The sequence below is a fragment of the Ovis aries genome, chromosome 25, assembly GCF_016772045.2.
Source record: "Ovis aries strain OAR_USU_Benz2616 breed Rambouillet chromosome 25, ARS-UI_Ramb_v3.0, whole genome shotgun sequence".
NCBI lineage: Eukaryota > Metazoa > Chordata > Mammalia > Artiodactyla > Bovidae > Ovis > Ovis aries.
This window is the reverse complement of record NC_056078.1, coordinates 29,176,694-29,194,938: the sequence shown is the minus strand read 5'-3', so window position 1 is coordinate 29,194,938 and position 18,245 is coordinate 29,176,694. Positions and strand designations below refer to the sequence as shown.

The following is an 18,245-nucleotide window of genomic DNA, read 5'->3' as shown; positions in this document are numbered from 1 at the left end:
CAACACCGCAGACTCTCTACTTACCCAGCACACCCAATGCATAAGCACTGGGTTAGGACTCCCCTAGATTCAAGAATGAAAGCTGAGTTGTGCCTTTGAGATTCAAGTAAAATAAAACAAAGCTACCTAGTGACAGAGGCTCCAGAGCAGACTACCTCTCTGCCACTACAGTCCCAACACCCTGCTGCTCAGTTCTCCCCATGTATCTGGATCTACTTACTCGGAGCTGTTCAAGGTCTGGTGGAGGAGGTGGGAAGTCAGGCTCCTGTGGCTGGAAGGCTTCTCTGACCTTGGCCACAGCTCCTAGGATCCGGTATCCTGAGTCCAGGAAGCTCTTTTGCAGTCCTAAACACAGACACCCTCACTTTCAGTTGGGTAGGTCAGTACCCTGGAGCACTCTCTGTCCAGCAGAAGAACTGGTTTCCAGTAACAAAAGCTGAGTGTGAAGCTGCCAGTAAGTGGCACAGGCAGCGACTGAAAGGGAAGGGAGGTAAGAGCGAGGCAGATGCCCTGAGTCCTGCAAAGAGTCAGAAGCAGCACAAACCAGCCGTTCCCTGTAGTGCTCAGGGGACCTTCTTGCCTGGACAGCTGACAAGCACTCAGGACATTCCTGGGCAGGAACACTTTGGGATCAGGTGGTGCTCATCACCTCTCATGATAAAGCAGTCAAGAGATAAGCATGCCCCACTCAGAACAGGGGAGATGTCACTTTCAGATGGGGCAGACTTTCCCTGAAGTACTTCTCACCTTTCTCCCTACCTAATCCTTTGCTCCACTTGGCATTCAGCATATTAACCCCTACGCTGAGCTGCTGCTACTGTATGTGGTCACCTAGAATTAACGAATTTACTCAAACTATTGTTGTTGTTTAGTCACTAGGCTGTGTCCAACTCTTTTGCAACCCCGTGGACGGTAGCGCGCCAGGCTCCTCTGTCCATGGGATTTCACAGGCAAGAATACTGGGGCGGTTTGCCATTCCCTTCTCCAGAGAACCTTCCCAACCCAGGGATTGAACCCATGTCTCCTGTATTGGCAGGCAGATTCTTTACCACTGAGTCACCTGGGAAGCCACTCGAACTATTAGAAACTCCAATTAGGCACCTGAGCATGTCTTTAGTGATGGTGGGTTGAGAAAACGAGGTAGACTTTGCCTGGGCTAGGGATGAAGAGGACAGCCCCTTCCTCCCACTCTCTCACACTGAGTGGATCCCACTCAGAGAAGAGGCTAGAATCACTGGAGGGTCACAGAAGGAAGGAATTCAGATGTTTCCTACCAGAAAGGAGTGAAACATCTTCAGCAGCAATGAAAACATGACCAAAATTAGGTGAAAGAAAACCCAGATTCTTTGGTGTAGGATCAAGATAATCACCTAGCAGACCCACAGGTCAACTCAGGTCCTCCCAATTTGACAGAAATAAAGAATGTCGTCTATGTCTAGAAAAAAAGCATTTTAAGAAAAGCAGAAGTTATGCAAGTGACATAAGTTAAGTGGTTGATAAATTGGTTATTATGCATCTTTTGAGAAATTTCAAAATAATGATTCAACAGGAGAAGGAGCTATTTCGTCAGACTACATGAAGAAAGTGCAGAGAAGTTGCTCCAGAGAAACTAATTTACAATAACCCTGCCAACCCTGCAGGAAATATTCTGTCCAACATATTTTGAACAGAAAAAGATTAATCTAGCATTCTCAAACTAGCAGGCTGTAGTTTTTCCTCCAAGACTTTGTATGTGGGGGTTTTGGGGTACATCTTCTTTTCCCTCCCTGTCAGCTGCCTGAATTAACCTCTCAGGTGAGATGAACCACACCATGCATTGCTTACCAGGGTCAGAAATGTTTCCTGCTACGGCCTTTGCATCCACCACCATTGGGGAGATGGTTTTGCTCAATTCGTCAGAGGCAGCTTTCACGGCCTCACGGAATTTGGGATCCTCAGAGTTCTCCACCTCCCTCTTAGCCACCAGCAGGATCCGGTTGGCCCGACGAGCAATGCTGGTTGCCCCAGCGACCAGCATCTGAGGCTGAATGTTGGCCATGGCAACTTTACACTTGTCCAGGTCTTTTTTAATTGCTTCTTCGGAAGCATCCAACAGAGATTTAGTGTCAATGGCTTCGTCCACCAGCCCTGTCCGGAGAACAGAAATGGAATTTAGTTTCTATTTTAGAATAGAGACTCCAAAACCCTGATGCCCACTCATGTGAAAGTACAACACTCATAATTCTCCCCTTCAGCTCAAAGTCCTTCTTACACAATCAAAAGCAGCACTGGAGGGTGGGTGGGGGGTGGGGAGTGAGAATGTAGCCCAGGAGGCCAAACAGATTCAGAGCATTTTTACCAACCGTGGTTCCAGCCTTCTTATATCTACCACAGACACCCAGTAACGCTTTCACATCTGGAGGAAACCAGGATTGTGTCTGAAACCTTCGCTGCATCAGCACCACATTATCTGTTAAGAATGCTTTCTCCTCCCGTCTCACTCCCCAGCCATCTGTTGCTTGTTGGCAGCTTGTAGTGCCCAAGATGAGCCACATGGTGGATTCCGGTAACCTTAACAGCCTGTTTCTTGTTTCTGTTACCTGTCTTCATATGCCCAAGGAGCTCCACTTTCATCACTGGCTGCTATGGACCCCTGCCCCAGCAGGTCGTGCAGAGAAGCTAAAGCGCCTACCTCCCTCATCTCTTCCTCTCCCATCCCTCCCTCCACGGAGAATGAAGAAGATTCAGAGATGCCACTTCAGCTGCACAGACACAGGTCTGTTGGTTGTTGGTGTCTCCTTTTTTAAAAAAAAAACAAACTACGTAGTCGATAAGTTGGAGGAAATTCTGAGACAAGTTGTATTAAATGGTAGCTATTGTGGTTCCTTGAAATGTGAACCCGTTGAAAATGACAGGGACGCTTACTGTATCCACAAACACTGCCTCTCAGCCTCTGAAACCAAACCCCAGCTCAGACAGAGAAAAGACACTATTCAGAGAAGATAGGAGCTGTAACAATAAACATCACACTGGGAGGGCGGCATTAAAATCAAAGGGGCTCAAAGAGTCTCTCTTTGGACAAAGTTGCAAGGCTTGAATGAGAAGCTGCCACTGCTCAGAGGCCTTAATCAGGGCCAAGTACACTGTCAGGCACATGACAGTCCCTTTATCCAATTACAGCTTAGTAACATAACCGGTCCTGCTTGAGTTTCTCAGAACTTGTTTCTCATGGATTAGACAGCAAGATTTTTGCACACAACTCTACCTGTCATTTTTTCAACATTATCGATCCACTGGTTCTTCATGGTCTCAAAATGTTCATAAGCAGCTTGATTTCCAGGATTCCTAAGTAAGATGCGAGCGGCTGAGACCACCTGGGAATGACAAAACAACCTTGAAACACCAAGAGCACCTTCCCACTCAAATATAAGCCTTGAGTGAAGCTTCCTCCTCTTCACCTGCAGGTGGCACTATAAGGCCAAAAGTCGGCGAGTCTCCTTTAAGGCCAAACTTTAGTTTTGGTCTGATAAGCAGCTCAGCTAATAAAGTAACAAAGTAAAGGAGTGTTTCCTTGATACTTCCAAACATACACAAAACAGACAAATACTTAAGCCCTCCATGTCCTTCCATCTTAAAAAGCACCATTTAAAAAGATACTGATTAACAGATTTGTGAATATTTACTAACAACAACTGTCTATAGTTAACAAAGTACTTTCACATCCATTATCAGGCTGAATCCTCACAACAAGCCTGTGAGAGAGACAGGATAGTAATTTCTCCGCTTCACAGCTGCAAAAACCAAGACACAGAAAATTGAAGTCACTTGCTCAAGAGCTCTTAGCTAGTCAGTTACAGCCCTAGGGGAAAGAACTAACATTTCTAACATTTACTGAGTATTTGACAAGTTATAGGCTGTATAACATAAAAATATCTGAATTTTCAAAGCAATCCACTAGGAAAGAGTTACCTCCATTTACATATGAGAAAAGGATTAAAGTCCAGATCTGTCTCCAGAGTCCTGATTCTTTCTACAGTTGGTGTGTTAAGCCTACTGCTGTGTTTCTGTTTTTTAGGAATCTCAGTTTTATACAGAAATTCTATATTTTTATTCTTCATGTTTTATGGAACTTTTTCAGGAAAGTTAGATACACTCATGTTTTACAGACATGTTTAAAAAAGCTAGACAAGCATGACTTTTCAAGAGAATCTAACTTGTTAACATGCCACATGGATAAAAGCTGAACAATGAAGGGACATGCTAAATGTCCCCTGTCTCTGCTTACATGCTCCTACTAAATCTAGTATCACAAATCTGTAAAGCCAGGACAGTTTCTAATGTCACAGGCATTTAAGAAATATATGCAGAGTAAATAAGTGAAAAAATAATAAATTTTCTATAATTTGATTGAAAGAAAAAAATGCACAAACATCACACTAAATGACATTGAACTGATTTTTTTTAAAGAACATCTATCATGTACTAGAACTTTAATTCCTACCAATTTGTTTTCTTTTGTTCCCACTCTTCCAATATTCTGTTCAGTCTGCTATATCTTGGTTATATAATTAAAGAAAAAAGAAAACTAAGTATAAACACAGCTAAAAATGTTTAAATGCCATCAAAGAGATGTGCAGAAAGGCGTAAACTCTAAATTAATCAAAGCCAACTAACCTCTCAAGACTATCAAATTTTTCTTTAATTCTGCATAGGAGGGGGGTACTTAACTAGTTTCTTCTACTTTCAAAACTAATCATATCATTGTAAAAAAATTCAAACAATATAAAAATGATTTTATAGACACTAAAGGTAAATGTGGGTTTTTTCATGATATTTCGTAATAATAAGTGTTCAAAAATCTATAGAAACTGTTCTGTAGTTAACCTCCTTTACTCACTATGGTATGAACTTACATGACAAAAAGGGAGTGAAACTCACCTGGGGCGTGAGTTCTCGGGCTGTCTTCACTGAGGCCTGAATGCCTTCCACTGTTGATTTATTAGCAGTTCCAACAGCAGCCGCCTTCTCTGCTGTGGCCCCAAGCCTTCCTGAATGGTTTTCAAAGTTAGCTGCCCTCTCATCAAACACCTTGAGGAAAAAAACAAAGATACTAAGTAATTTTATTTCAATAAAACAGGTCAGACAGCCTAAGGGAAAAGTCTCTCTTTATAAGTAGAGGCAGCAACTGCTTGAGCAAAGACTTCAGGAGATGACATCAAACCCCAGCTAATAAGACAACAGTCACACACTGAGTCCTGGCCTTGCCATATCTCCTCAGAAATTTGGTCATTAGCACCACATGTATGCAGACAAGTGCACACACACCCTTGAATTTCAGTTCAACTAATGCTTACCAAGTGCAAACGAGACATACAGAGCTGTGTGGTCTACAAGAAGTTCACAGCATCCAAAGACTTAATTCCCCTTTCCCAAAGGCTTATCCTCCAGTTTGAAGAGGTCAGAGAAACCTACTCCAGGTTGGTGGCTGAATGCGTTAAAGGCCAAGACTATCCACGGAGTCCTAACCAGAGCCCCCGCCTCCTCAGGGCAGCTCACATATCCCATTACCATTAATGTTGTAAAAGTTCTGCCCCTGACCTCCATAGGAAAAACGATAGCTGGTGCTCACACCCAGGCCTGACACAAGGGAGATACGGCTGATTTCCATCACCCCAAAGCAAAACTATCTACTGAATTGTTCATTCAGGTCACACATCTGCTTCAGCATGGATATTATTCAAAGTCGCATACCTCGAAGGGGACAACTGAGCTTAGAGGACAGAAGTTCCTCGGTCATCTGTCTGAACATTATGAGGACTGACGCTCAGCAGCAGTCCTGGGTGACACTTATACACAGAGCACGTCAGGACTGCCTAGCAGAATCTACCCTCCTCTTTACCTCCTCCAGAAGGTCTACGTGCCTGTACTTGGAGTCAAGTTCTGCCTCCTAGCAGACACTCTCTAAAGGTCTCCTGGCCCAAAAACAGACTCCTCATTGCCAGGGTTCTGTGTTTACCCATCTCAAGTCTTCTCCATCCTGGTCTCTTCTTTGGATTCAGCCATTAATGGATTCTTGCCATTTAATGCTCAGAATCTCTTCCTAATTTTCTGGTGTTCTGGTCCTCTTCTCCTGGCCTCCATCCTTGTTTCTCTCCTTGTCTAGTCTCCCTACTCTGAATACACAAGGCTTTTGCTGACTTTGTCGACCATCTCAATCCCAGACCACGTCCACTGCTCCCTCTGACTTAATCTACTGCTTCGCTTGCTTTTCGTGTCATGAAACCAAAATTTACTGAGCACTTACTATGTGCCAGGCTCTAGAAAGGCTGCTAAAGAGTAAGACATTATTTCTGCATCTCAAGGAGCTCACATCCTAGCAGGGTCTAAAAGGCCCACAAACAGATGCCTACAATAGTTGTGTGCTATCTGAAATAATAAATTTAAGCATTGATACTTGGGAGGAAAAAGGCACATAACATCTATCCAGGAAGAAAAGGATACTAGAATAAAGGATAAATAGAAATTAGCCAAAAGAGATGATGGGGAAGATAATTAGGTAGAGAGATAGAGAGAACAAAGACATGGAGAAAAGAAAGGACAGAGTAGGCAGGAAACTATAAGCAAAGAGGTATTTATTTCAGGGACATGAACTGAGAAGCAGGGCTTTGTGCGAAACAGGGGTAAGGAGAGTATTAGAAGCCGGATCACAGAGCCCTGGCTTTCTCCTATGCGAAAAGGAAGGACCACTGAAAGGTTTAAGCAGGAAAATATCAGGCTCAGACCTTTAATTTTATTTTATGTGTCCCTTAGTGACCGATTCAAAGACCAGTCACAGCTGCATAGTCACACGCAAGGGACAAGGATCAGAATTACAGCTATGGCAACATGAATAGAAATTAGAACTCAAGACATATTTGTGAGATCAAATTAGCTTGTCTTATTTTATTGATGAAGGGAAGAGTCAGTGGCAACTCACAAATTTCCAATAGGAAAAAACAGGACAATACATGCTATGGTACCCAGCAGTATCTAGGTAGAGATTACCAACAGAGTTTGCCTACTCATCCAAAACCGAGAGATGTCTGGAATGAAAAAATAGCAAATTACCTCAGCCTAAGTGGACCATGAGCTGAACTGCCTAGGAATCAAGGCCACAGAACAAAAATGGGGATCATTAGCAAATAAGAATAACACAAACTTCTGCCCACCTGTTCTACACTGTCTTGGGTGCCTGACCCAACTCCTTCTCCTTCATTGCCAGGACTACAGAGTCTAGAAAACCAAATACTTGCTTTCCTAGATTCCTTTGCAGTCAGGTAGCCTTGTGACAGAGTTCCAGTCAATGAGACATGCACAAAAGTCTCCTGGAGGATTTCTGGGAGTGTTTACTTTCGTTTATTCAGTGCCAATGATGTGCCAAGAATTGTGCCAAGAAATGGGAATAAAGTAATGACAAAACAAAATCCCTGTCCACATGGAGCTTTCATGCTAACATGAGGGAAACATACAAAGAAAAATGAGGTAAATATGCAAGTGTTGATAAACACAAAGGAGAAACAGGATGTGGAGATAAGGAAATTCCTTGGGCTGGGGTTGCTCTCTTAGGTGGTGACCCCAAAGTGATGTTTCAGTAGAGAGCTGAAGATAGCGAGTAAACAGTATTTGCAGTTATCTGTAGGAGGACCAGAGAAGAGCAAGGGCTTCAAGATTAGAACATATAAACACAAACAAGGAATACTGGGAATACAATACAAGAAGGTCAATGCAGAGAGAGGAGCATGAGAGGGATGAGAGGTACCAGATGAGGTCAGAGAAGTAGATGGGGACCATCTCAGATGCAGTGGTGTGACGAAGATGCTGGTATCAACTCACACAAACTCATAAGAGCCAGAAGTGCCCATCTCTTCCCAATTCTGCTTACAGTGACTTCACACTGAACCAGTCATCGTGGGAGTATTTACATCATGAAAGTCAACAAACTTTACAAATCAGAGTCTTTTGTTTTTTGTTTTCTCCTCGAGAGCTGGTCTACCAGCACATCACTGGCCTTACTGTTCATTGTAAGGACTCTGGCTTCACTCTGGGACAGAGAGGAGTAATCTGAAGGGTTTGAGTAAAAGAATGACATCAAATGACTTAAAAGAAGTGTCCTGACTTTGGTGTCAAGAATAAAGGGTCCTAAGGACACAGTGAAGGGACAATTATGACTAGAGGGACTGTTACGGCAGTTATGACCGGGGTGTCCCCATTCCTCATTTCTTACTGCCTTGAACATAATGCCCAGGGCTGCATCAGCCATCTCTATCAGGAAAGATCATGAAAATCACAGAGATGCCAGCTTTCAAGGTGTCAAGCTGCTGAATCAATGCCAAGGCTACCTAGCTCCCTGTTTCTTGTTATGTGATAAAAATAAAACCCATTGTTTTCATCTCTGATGGTCAGGTCTTCCACTACTTGCAAGTGAAGACATGTCCTAAAGAGATTCCTAGCTGATATACGTGGTGACTGAAATAAGAAGTGGCAAGGCCTTCCTTCCCTCTTCTACTCTTCATCCACAATTTCCCAACCACCCCGATGTACACTGTAGTCACATTTTACCTTCACACATGCACACACACACACGCGGATGGCCAATAGAAGAAATGGAAGACCTCAGACACCCACCTCTTCCCTGTTGGGTGCATCAGGAGGAGCAGTGGCTGCCACCGCCAACAGCTTGATGGGAGTTGTGGTATCACTGAAAACATCTGACACCTCCTGAGTCATGGCCTCCTGCATCCGGGCTTTCAGATCCTTAAAAGCATTGTTTACAAATGAAATTTTCCGTAAATATCCAAAAACCACATCTGCCACTGTCTTCTCTTCCCATTCACTCCTTCAGTGTTTCTTTCAATGTTATCAACTGTGAGTATCAACCATGTGCAAAGCACTGAGCTAGCATAAAACAGGTATAAGTGAATCTTACCCTCTAAGCAATTAAGGACATAACCCACATTGCTCTAGAGACTGTTCCACCCAAGTAAGAAATCTTATTTCATTTCTTGATGGCCTCTAAGAAATAATACTAAGAATCACAGGGTTGAGCCCAAAGACGACCATGAGATGAGATAATCCCTCACCAGTCCCAATGCTGGAGGGGCCTGACATGATCTCAGTAACTGTAAGATACTGTGGATACAGTGCCAAATTTCTAAGTAATTTCTTATATTTAGAAGAAAGAAATCAATAATGGATTTTTTTGGATACATGATATTTCAAATAAATTTCAAGAAAAACTCAATAACCATTATATGTATCCATTTTCTAACATGGATCTAAAGAAGAGAATTCTCAGAAGTCATGAAAAAAACTCCTTTTTATAACTCACATTTAGTCCAACCTAAGGTTTTTCTTTGTTTGCTTTTTAGTTGCACCATAAGGCATATGGGACTTCTCTGACCAGGGGAACAAGGGATTGAACCCGTGACCCTTGCAGTGGAAGTGTGGCATCTTAGCCACTGGACCACCAGGGAAGTTCCAGTCCAAGTCTTAGAACAGATTTATACTCAAAAAAGTTTCAGTCACCTCCACTGTTTCTCAAAGTGGATGGCATGCACTGGCTGGTGATATCTAAGAAGATTTTAGGTGTTATACAGAAAAATGTTTTTATTTTAATAATTGTTTCTTTTACAGAATATTAGAAAAAATATAACCAGCTCATCAAGCTCCTGACTTCAAAATTATTATAAACTTTTCTTTTAAATAAATTTAAGTTTAAAAAAGGAGTCCATTTTAGGAAAAAAAGCTGTCTGACTAAACAAGTGTAAGTGATACGTGGTAGAGCAGATATGAAAGAGCTCTTGTATTTCTTGGGAAACACAATTTTAACTCCTATCACACACTGATAAGCTTTTTCCTAATAAACTCTGGATTTTCTCATATTCTTGATCACATCTTTTTCACTTTCCCTAGACTCAGGAAATTATGTATTTTAAAAACTCTCTCCCTCCCTAGTTTTTCAATTATAGTTAAGCATAAGAAATGCAATGATACATGCTCCCGAGCTCTACCTTTAAGGAGTCTTGGAGCTGAGATGCAAGAGCTCTCGCCTGGGGGCTCTCCCCTTCCCCTCTGGCAGCCAGGTCAGCCAGCTGGGCTGTTAGCTGGTCCACTCGGTCACACTGTGCAAGAAGATCCTGGCGATAAGGCCCCATCATGACATTAGCCAGACGATGTCCTTCGGCCACAAGCCCTCGGATGGCAGCCTGACCTGTACCAGGAGGGAAAACACTGACACTCACAAGGATATGGAGAGGCCAATCACTGTGCCATTCTGGTAAGGATTTCTTTTTTTAATAGTAACATTTAGTGGTGTGTTCCTCCCCACCACTAAAAAGACAAAACATTTGAGAAATATAAAAAATGTAAAAAAATATAAACCACCCATAATCCCATCTCTCGGAGACTAATATATTAGAACATTTCCTTCCAGTTTTTTTTAATGCATTGCATGCTCCTCTATATACATACATACATTTCTCTTTCATAAATCTGGGATAAACTATACATTAACTTTTATTCTGTGCTTCTTTTTATTTAACATGAGCATTTTTCTACATCATTAAATATTATTCAAAAATCATGATCTAAAATTTATGTAATATTTTATCATATGAACCTAATTGTTGACAATTTACTTATTAAATATTTATGTTGTTTATATACATTATTGTAACTCCTTAGAAATATCTCTAATTATTTCTTAGAATAAATTCCTATAAGTCAAAATGCTGAGTCAATGGGTATAAACTTTTTTTAAAGCTCCTGACATATAATAATTCCAAATTGCCATTCAGAAAATTTGTACCAAGTTATTCCTCCACCAGTAAATTATACATCTGCCTGATCAGCCAACACTGGATTAATTAAAATAATTAAAATTTTTCCAATGAATGCAGCAAACAAACTAAATATATCTTTCAGCTTCAACAGGCTTGCTATCATAATATGACCTAAATTCTTATAGTTCTATTCCTAAAATATCTCAAAAATCAAAATTTTAGGTTATCAATTCTACAGGTGATTGTGTGATACAGGAGACTTCACAACTGAAAATAACGTTGGCAGTTAAGTACCTTTTATTTAGTTTTAAAAATTATATTTAACTGTCAACTTTCTAAGGACTGTAATAACAGAAAGAAATATAATAGAATGAAAGTACACTTAAACTGGAAATAATCAGCTCAAAGTTTCAATTGCAACCTGAGGACTTCTCTATTTGCCTGCAACAAAATCATTTATTTGCTAATAATTTTGATTAAATCAAAGAAATACTACTGGCTACATTCAGAGATGAAGTCCTACTGTGGAATTACTTACTCACCAGTGACTAAAGAGCCCCTCTGTACCTAATCACAGATGACACAGGATCTCTAGCAACAACTTGCTTATCTTCACTGAAATAAGTTTAATGAAGGCTAAGTCCACTAATAGCCTTACCAACTCCCCGGTCATCCACAGTAGGATTATCAATCCACCGCTGCGCTTGCTCAATCTTGCCTTCAAGGTGGACAGCTGCTTTGGCAGGTCTGCTGTTGGCCACAGCCCTGTTTGTTTTAGTCTGTAAATTCTGTAGGGCTGTGGCTACCTGTTTGGCTAATGCTCGGGCCTCTGGGGAATCTCCTTTTCCTCTGCAGAGAAAAAAATAGTCACCTTGTCACACCAAGATACTCTTTACATTGAGATGACTAAACCGATAATAGGAATGCTAATGAAATGATAAATTGCTAATGATTATTATTAACTTGACTTGAAAGGAAAGGGATTTATCTATTTGGCCCTTAAATAAGAAATTAATACTATAAATTCTGATTGTTTTTCCTAGTTAAGATAGTTAAATATGAATTTGGTCATTCTGGCTCAACCAAGCTCAACCATTTGGTAAGCTGAGCTCAGTCATCAATAGATTAGCTGACTGATCCTTCCCTCTAGCCGGCCACCTCAAGAGTATGACTCATTCTATAGCTCAAATCCAGTAGGCCATAGAAAAGTAAACCAGGAGAAGTGTACCTGGTCTCACTAAGAAAACCGCAAATATTAGCCTACCTGATAGAATGACTAACTTAGATACCATCTTAAGAGCTCCTTTATGATTCTAAATTTTTATACTTTCTCCATTTTTGTAAAGCTGGACAAAAAAGGTAACTGCCCTGTTAGGAAGTTTTATATAAATACATATATTAGATAGATATTATAAGTAATGATGGCATGTGACCAAACATGAAGGTCTGCTGTTATCAGTGTCATCATTAACTCTCTCTTCATTAAGAAACATTACTGAGTGCTTGCTATGAATATGGGCTTGTGTTTAGATCCTGAGAACACAGTTTCCTCTCTGTGTATTTTTGTATATAGTAAAAATGTAAGCAGACTGCACTAACAGGCTAATGTTAATAAACAGATGCCTAAATTTGTCGATATTGTATTTTGCATGTGTGGGTGCTCAGTCGCTTCAGTTGTGTCTGACTCTTTGAGACCCTATGGACTGTAGCCCACCAGGCTCCTCTCTCCTTGGGATTCTCCAGGCAAGAATACTAGAGTGGGTTGCCCTGCCATACGCCAGGGCATCTTCCTGACCCAGGAATCGAACCCACGTCTCTTATGTCTCATGCATGGATAGGCGGGTTCTTTAGCACTACCTGGGAAACCCATTGTATTTTACAATTGTCTAGTTATACATTTTCCCACCTACATAACTTAAGATTTGGGGTATAAAGCAGTGACCCCCAATTGATTGAGCTTGATACCAAATCAAATCTTAGCTATTACATAGGCTGCTCTCTATCACCACAACCTCCTGCCTAAAGTATGTCCACTCCACTCTCGCTCATTTCTATTTCATGGTCTGAGGCAGGAGTTTGCTTTCTTAGCCAATATTGCTCTCTTAGCCAACGTATAAGATTTGAAAGAACTCTAAAGTACCTCTTTGGGAAAAAGGTAGGCACTCTCCCATGGAAGAACAGGAACTGAAACATACAAGTTAAATGAAACACAGGAAAACAGGAACTGAAGCATTCAAGTATCTTAAATCTCCCAAGATACTTGACTATTGTTTTCCCTAGAGAAGTGGCTAGATGACTGAGGCGGGAGAGAGAATCAACTCTTAACTTTTGCTATCGTACACTTTCTTAATGTCCTTTTAGCATGTGATGCAGTTGCTTTCTTAAGACAGAAAAATATCTTTCAAAAGGAGAAAGCAACACCTTTTTTCAATATAATCCAAGTAGGTGCTAAGAAGGCCTTATCTGTCTGATTTTTTAAAAAAATCTTCAAAAGAAGCTGTGGTGAGAATATCATATTTAAGGATCTTTTATAATTGCTACATAAAAAATACACTGCTTAGGAAGGAAGAAAATATTTTCTTATGTCTCCTCAATCCTACCCCCCACACACCCCTATCTTTTCACAGCTAGCCACAAGTTATTTTCCTCATATGCCTGCAAAACAGAAAAGTCACAAATATGGTGTAGCAGGATGTCCTAAGAAATTTAAAAAACAGATCCCAAAAAAGGTGTTCTTAGTATCCTAAATTAATTAATAATTTAAAACCATCTGCCCTTACCATGTCACACAGAATCAATGAGAATACAGGAGAAGAGCATCATATGTGCATTTAACCTATAAAATTTAACTACATATGTGCTCAGGGGGGAGAAGGGAGGAGGTAAAGCATCATTTAACTGATTAAATACATACTGTCTCCGTAGATCTCCTAATTTAGAAGTCAGAGCAGATATTTCTCCAAGAGAACGCAGAATGTCATCTCTCTCTTTAGGATCATCACATAATTCTGCTATTTTGCGAGCTTCAGCCAAAGCCCCTCGAATCTGTTCTTCTCCTTCTGGTCCACCATTCGGATCTGCAAGCCAATTCTACACACACAGAAATGAAAAAGCAGCACACTGTGATTTACTCATGAACCAATGTTATTCAACTTAACAAGGGCATCAGAAATATTTCAAAAGTAATCACAAGGCATATCAGCAATAATGCTAGTCTTTATTATTTTACATTGGTTCTTGCTAAGGGAAAATCAAATCAATCCATCTTGTTAAAACTGACTTTTTTATTCTCATCAGGATAAAATATCTTCATGAGTTTTATCTTATCTTTGAATTAATCATACCTTATTAATTCTTCAGTTTCTTAAACATTTTTCTTCATGAAATACTTGAAAATCATTTTACAGTAGAGTAGTATCAAAAACTTTTAACCCTTTAACATTGCTATGACCAAATATAGTTGTGAATTCTGAGATGAAGAACAGGTTTAACATACTGCCTGGAGAATCCCAAGGACGGGGGAGCCTGGTGGGCTGCCATCTATGGGGTCGCACAGAGTCAGACATGACTGAAGCGACTTAGCAGCAGCAGCAGCAATCTCCATCAGGAACTAGGAGAATGGTACTCAGAACACTTATTTCTAACTAACTGAAGTATTCGAAATTAAGATCTCCATTTCAAAATATAGATAAACATCAGTCTTAAGCCTGTGGTAGTAGGAAACATGTTAACAATGACAGCTGCTGGGAATCAGTCACCACTTACAAACACCCATTATCCACCCACAGAAAATCGGGAGGAGGGAGATAGAGGATATTTATAGAACATTTCTCTTTGTCTTTTATTTCCCACCCCTCCTGAAAATCACCATCGCTACCTGAGCAGCATCGATCTTCTTTGCAATGCTCTGCTTTGAGTTGGTCATGGCTTCCAGCTTGCGGGCTGCATTTTCCACTTTTGCTGTGAGCACATCCAGACCCTGAGACACTTGCTGGGCTTTCTGCATGGCCACGGGTGAGGCTCCTTGTCCTCTACTCAAACAGACAGATGTGTTGCTGTTGTACTCTCTCAAAATCTTAATGGCAAAATAATACTAAAAGCATAGTGTATATCATTTTGCATATTTGTCCTTTTTCCTTTCCTCCACTAAATCTGGGATAACACAAGGAAACAGAGAGAAACAAAGCAAACCATCCAAACCATCTTAAAACCAGTAGCAGGGACTTTTCTGGCAGTTCAGTGGTTAAGACTCTGAGTTTCCACTGCGACGAGCATGAGTTCGATCCCTGGTTGAATTATTAAGACCCTACATGTTGTGTAGCATGGTCAAAACAAAACAAAAAAGAAAACAACAATATCATACAGAAGCTTTACGGAACTGAATAACCACTTGAAGACCTGCAAATTTTGATAATTATAATTCTCCTCTTGGTGATTACATAACCAAACCTAATCTTAAGAGGGGCAAACCCACTTGTGATCTTATTGCTATGGAGGGTTTGTTACCATAGTAGGTATGCTTTAGAAATAAACAGCCCATTAGATTGTCTTATTTATGGGCAAATATACATTGAAAATGTTTCAGGAGGCAGCATGCATGGTGTTACTGAAAGCACACCACACCAGGACCAAGGAGATCTGTGTTCAAATCCTGGCTCCTGTACCTGTGGAACCTTATGTTTAACTTCTTTGGGCTTCAGCTTTCTAACTTAGAAAATGAAGAGTGGGTAGGTAACAATACTTGCCCTGCTTATCAAACAGAGTGGTGCCTCACAAAAAGAAATAGTTGAAAACAGTTTGGCAATAAACCAATACACATATATAACTATTATTACTACAGAATTGACATTATCATAACCTAATGGTAATCTTAAATATCGACCTTCCATCCCTATGCATCCTGTACGTATCAAAAGCAGTTAGTACTGAGGGAAAGGGCACAGAGTGACAAGTTCTCGCCAAGTTCCTAAATAACTAATTTCTTTATTTTCCTTTCTCAGAAGTAGTATGCTGCTACTACAAAAAATGATACGAGTTAGTGGAAACTTATTTTCCCTTTGTAAGAGACTTCCCAAGTCATAAGAAAGTAAGATATGCCATCTTTTCATATTCTTATTTTTTAGTCTACCCAGCCTGGTAAATTCAATGATAGTGAGCAACAACTCCATCATTTGGTCCAATAGCATGGCTAATCATAACCCAAGCTTCTGATTTTAGGATAACCTCCAAATATCTTTGCTTCCTTTAATGATAGTATGGATTATGGACTTATCATTCATCTATCTAACCTCTTTTTTAAACTTAGGTTTCTCATGTACACCAATATTTGAGGTAGTGAACTCAATAATATTTATTGCCAATAATATTTGTATATAAATATATACACGTTTTACTTATGCTTGACACCTCCGTTTTATGGCAAAGGATCTGAGACTTTTGGAAAGATACTTTTTATGTTTTAACTTGCTTTTTTCTTTCAAATCTAATAATTCATGATGAGGAACCTTGTTTGTGTAAGAGTCCAACTGTGAAAAAGTAAAAATATTTACGGGCTACATAATTTTTCATTCAAAAGAAAAAGCTTATTGAGTCCCATGGAGAGGAAAATATACATTTACAATCCTAGGTGACTGAATAAAAGAATACTAAAGAGGAAACTGTTATTGAGTTTCAGCCGCTAAACTGTTAGACAGTTAGGCATATCCAAGAAAGGATAACAGGGAGACAGCTTTGCACTCTTTCATTGTGAAAGGAGATTGCAGGCGCCAGTGTGAAGCAGACTCACTGGGGCTCCTCACTGCTTCAACCTTTTCTCTTTATAGATTTATGGTCGATCCTGTACAGAAACTACCTCATTCTCTTGTTCAGATTCATCTTTCTCTAAACACATATAACTGTGTACTTGAGAATTCCAACTGAAAGCTGTCTACCACACTGTGAAAAGGCTGCACACAAAAGAGGCAGCAGAGCGAAATTAGAAGAGCCAAGAGAAATTAGAAGAGCCAAGAATCTTGTCAAAAAGGCATTGGCATTTCTCCGAATGGGAACAGGACTTCTTTTTGTCCTTTCTGTAGAGTTTCTGTCAGGCTCATGACAGAGGAGACTGCTTCACAGCAGGAGAAAAGGCCCACTGCACTCAATGAGATCACATTTATTTATGCAGTTTCTTCTTTCCTTCAAGGTAAAGACTCTTACCCTGAAGCCCATGGAGCTTCCAGGGCTACAGTGAATCCATGAACTTCTGGAAATTACACATAATATTGTATAAGCATGTTTATATGCATCTTTTTTAGGTAGAGATTGATAGTCTTCATCAAATTATAAAAATGACCTGGGTCCAAAACAGGTTAGGAACCGTATTTAGGACTTCCCTGGTCGTCCAGTGGTTAAGACTCTGTAATGCAGGGGACACAGGTTCAATCCCTGATTGGGAAATGAAGATCCCACATGCCACGTGGCATGGCCAAAGAAAAAACATAACTATATTCTGGATTCCATTATGTTAATACATTTGAGGCCATGTGTAATGGTATGCAACACATCAAGGAGTGTTCCTGAGGTCTTAGTTTGTAGGTAATTCCAATTACCTCGAGATGTGTCATGACCATCTTGAAGCAAAATTAAACTCTATCTATACCTCAATTTTCTCAATATCCATAGTATAAAATTTCATAAAAATTGAAGATCTTTTAGAACTTCATTAACTATATGTATGAGTTCCAAACAAACCTATTATACTGAGTTTTCTTATCAGCAAACTAAACACAGTTTAGAGGAATGGAGTTGGATTCTAAAAGCCAAAACTTGAAGTGGCTAAGAGATAGATAAAAGAATTATAAAACTAAATGAATAATAATCAAATAGAAACTCAACAGAGCCTAGATATGACCAACACAGAGGATAATCTATTTAACTGATTTTTTAAATTCCAATTTATGTTTCTTTTTCTCTCCATCATCCTTCATAAAAGACATCTATCCACTATACCTTGTTTTTCATAAGCCTATGACTAGAAACTATAAAAACATATTTCTGTTTCAACTTCAACTTTACTACAAGGCATCTATATATTTTAAAAGTTCATCAAAAGGAAAATTCACTCCAATTCCAACACAGAATGTAATACCTATGTTATCTATTAGCCAAAGAGAACTCAGTAAAATTCACAGAAACTTGCTTCTGAATCACTCCATCAGAAGCAAGATCCCAGTTGTTACCACCAGTGCTCTGGTGAGAGCAGAGAAACTTTACCTGGCTCGGAGGTCAGCCACTTGGTCAGTCATCTGCCCTAGCATTTTGCAGGTTCCCAGGATCTCCCTGCGTTCTTTGCCTGCACAGAGTTCACCAACTTTTCCAGCTTCATCTAAGATCTGCCTGATGGCCTGTTCACCAGCATCACCTAAAATAAAGAGATATTCAAGGGAGTACCCTGGTAGCCTAGTGGTT

The 18,245-nt window shown here is 40.1% G+C and overlaps 1 protein-coding gene across 2 annotated transcripts in view; it reads right to left on the bottom strand.

Annotated features, from left to right (window-relative positions):
• The window catches only part of VCL (vinculin), a 112,015-nt gene that overhangs the window by 11,988 nt on the left and 81,782 nt on the right, over positions 1-18,245 (bottom strand). For both annotated transcript variants that reach the window (XM_027962288.2, XM_027962290.2), the window contains exons 8-17: positions 18,051-18,198; positions 14,677-14,830; positions 13,714-13,889; positions 11,458-11,648; positions 10,029-10,228; positions 8,644-8,772; positions 4,918-5,067; positions 3,245-3,353; positions 1,825-2,127; positions 221-345 (exon numbers count right to left, since the gene is read on the bottom strand). In XM_027962288.2, the coding sequence (XP_027818089.1) occupies positions 221-345; positions 1,825-2,127; positions 3,245-3,353; positions 4,918-5,067; positions 8,644-8,772; positions 10,029-10,228; positions 11,458-11,648; positions 13,714-13,889; positions 14,677-14,830; positions 18,051-18,198 (1,685 nt within the window). The remainder of the gene's footprint in view (positions 1-220; positions 346-1,824; positions 2,128-3,244; positions 3,354-4,917; positions 5,068-8,643; positions 8,773-10,028; positions 10,229-11,457; positions 11,649-13,713; positions 13,890-14,676; positions 14,831-18,050; positions 18,199-18,245) is intronic.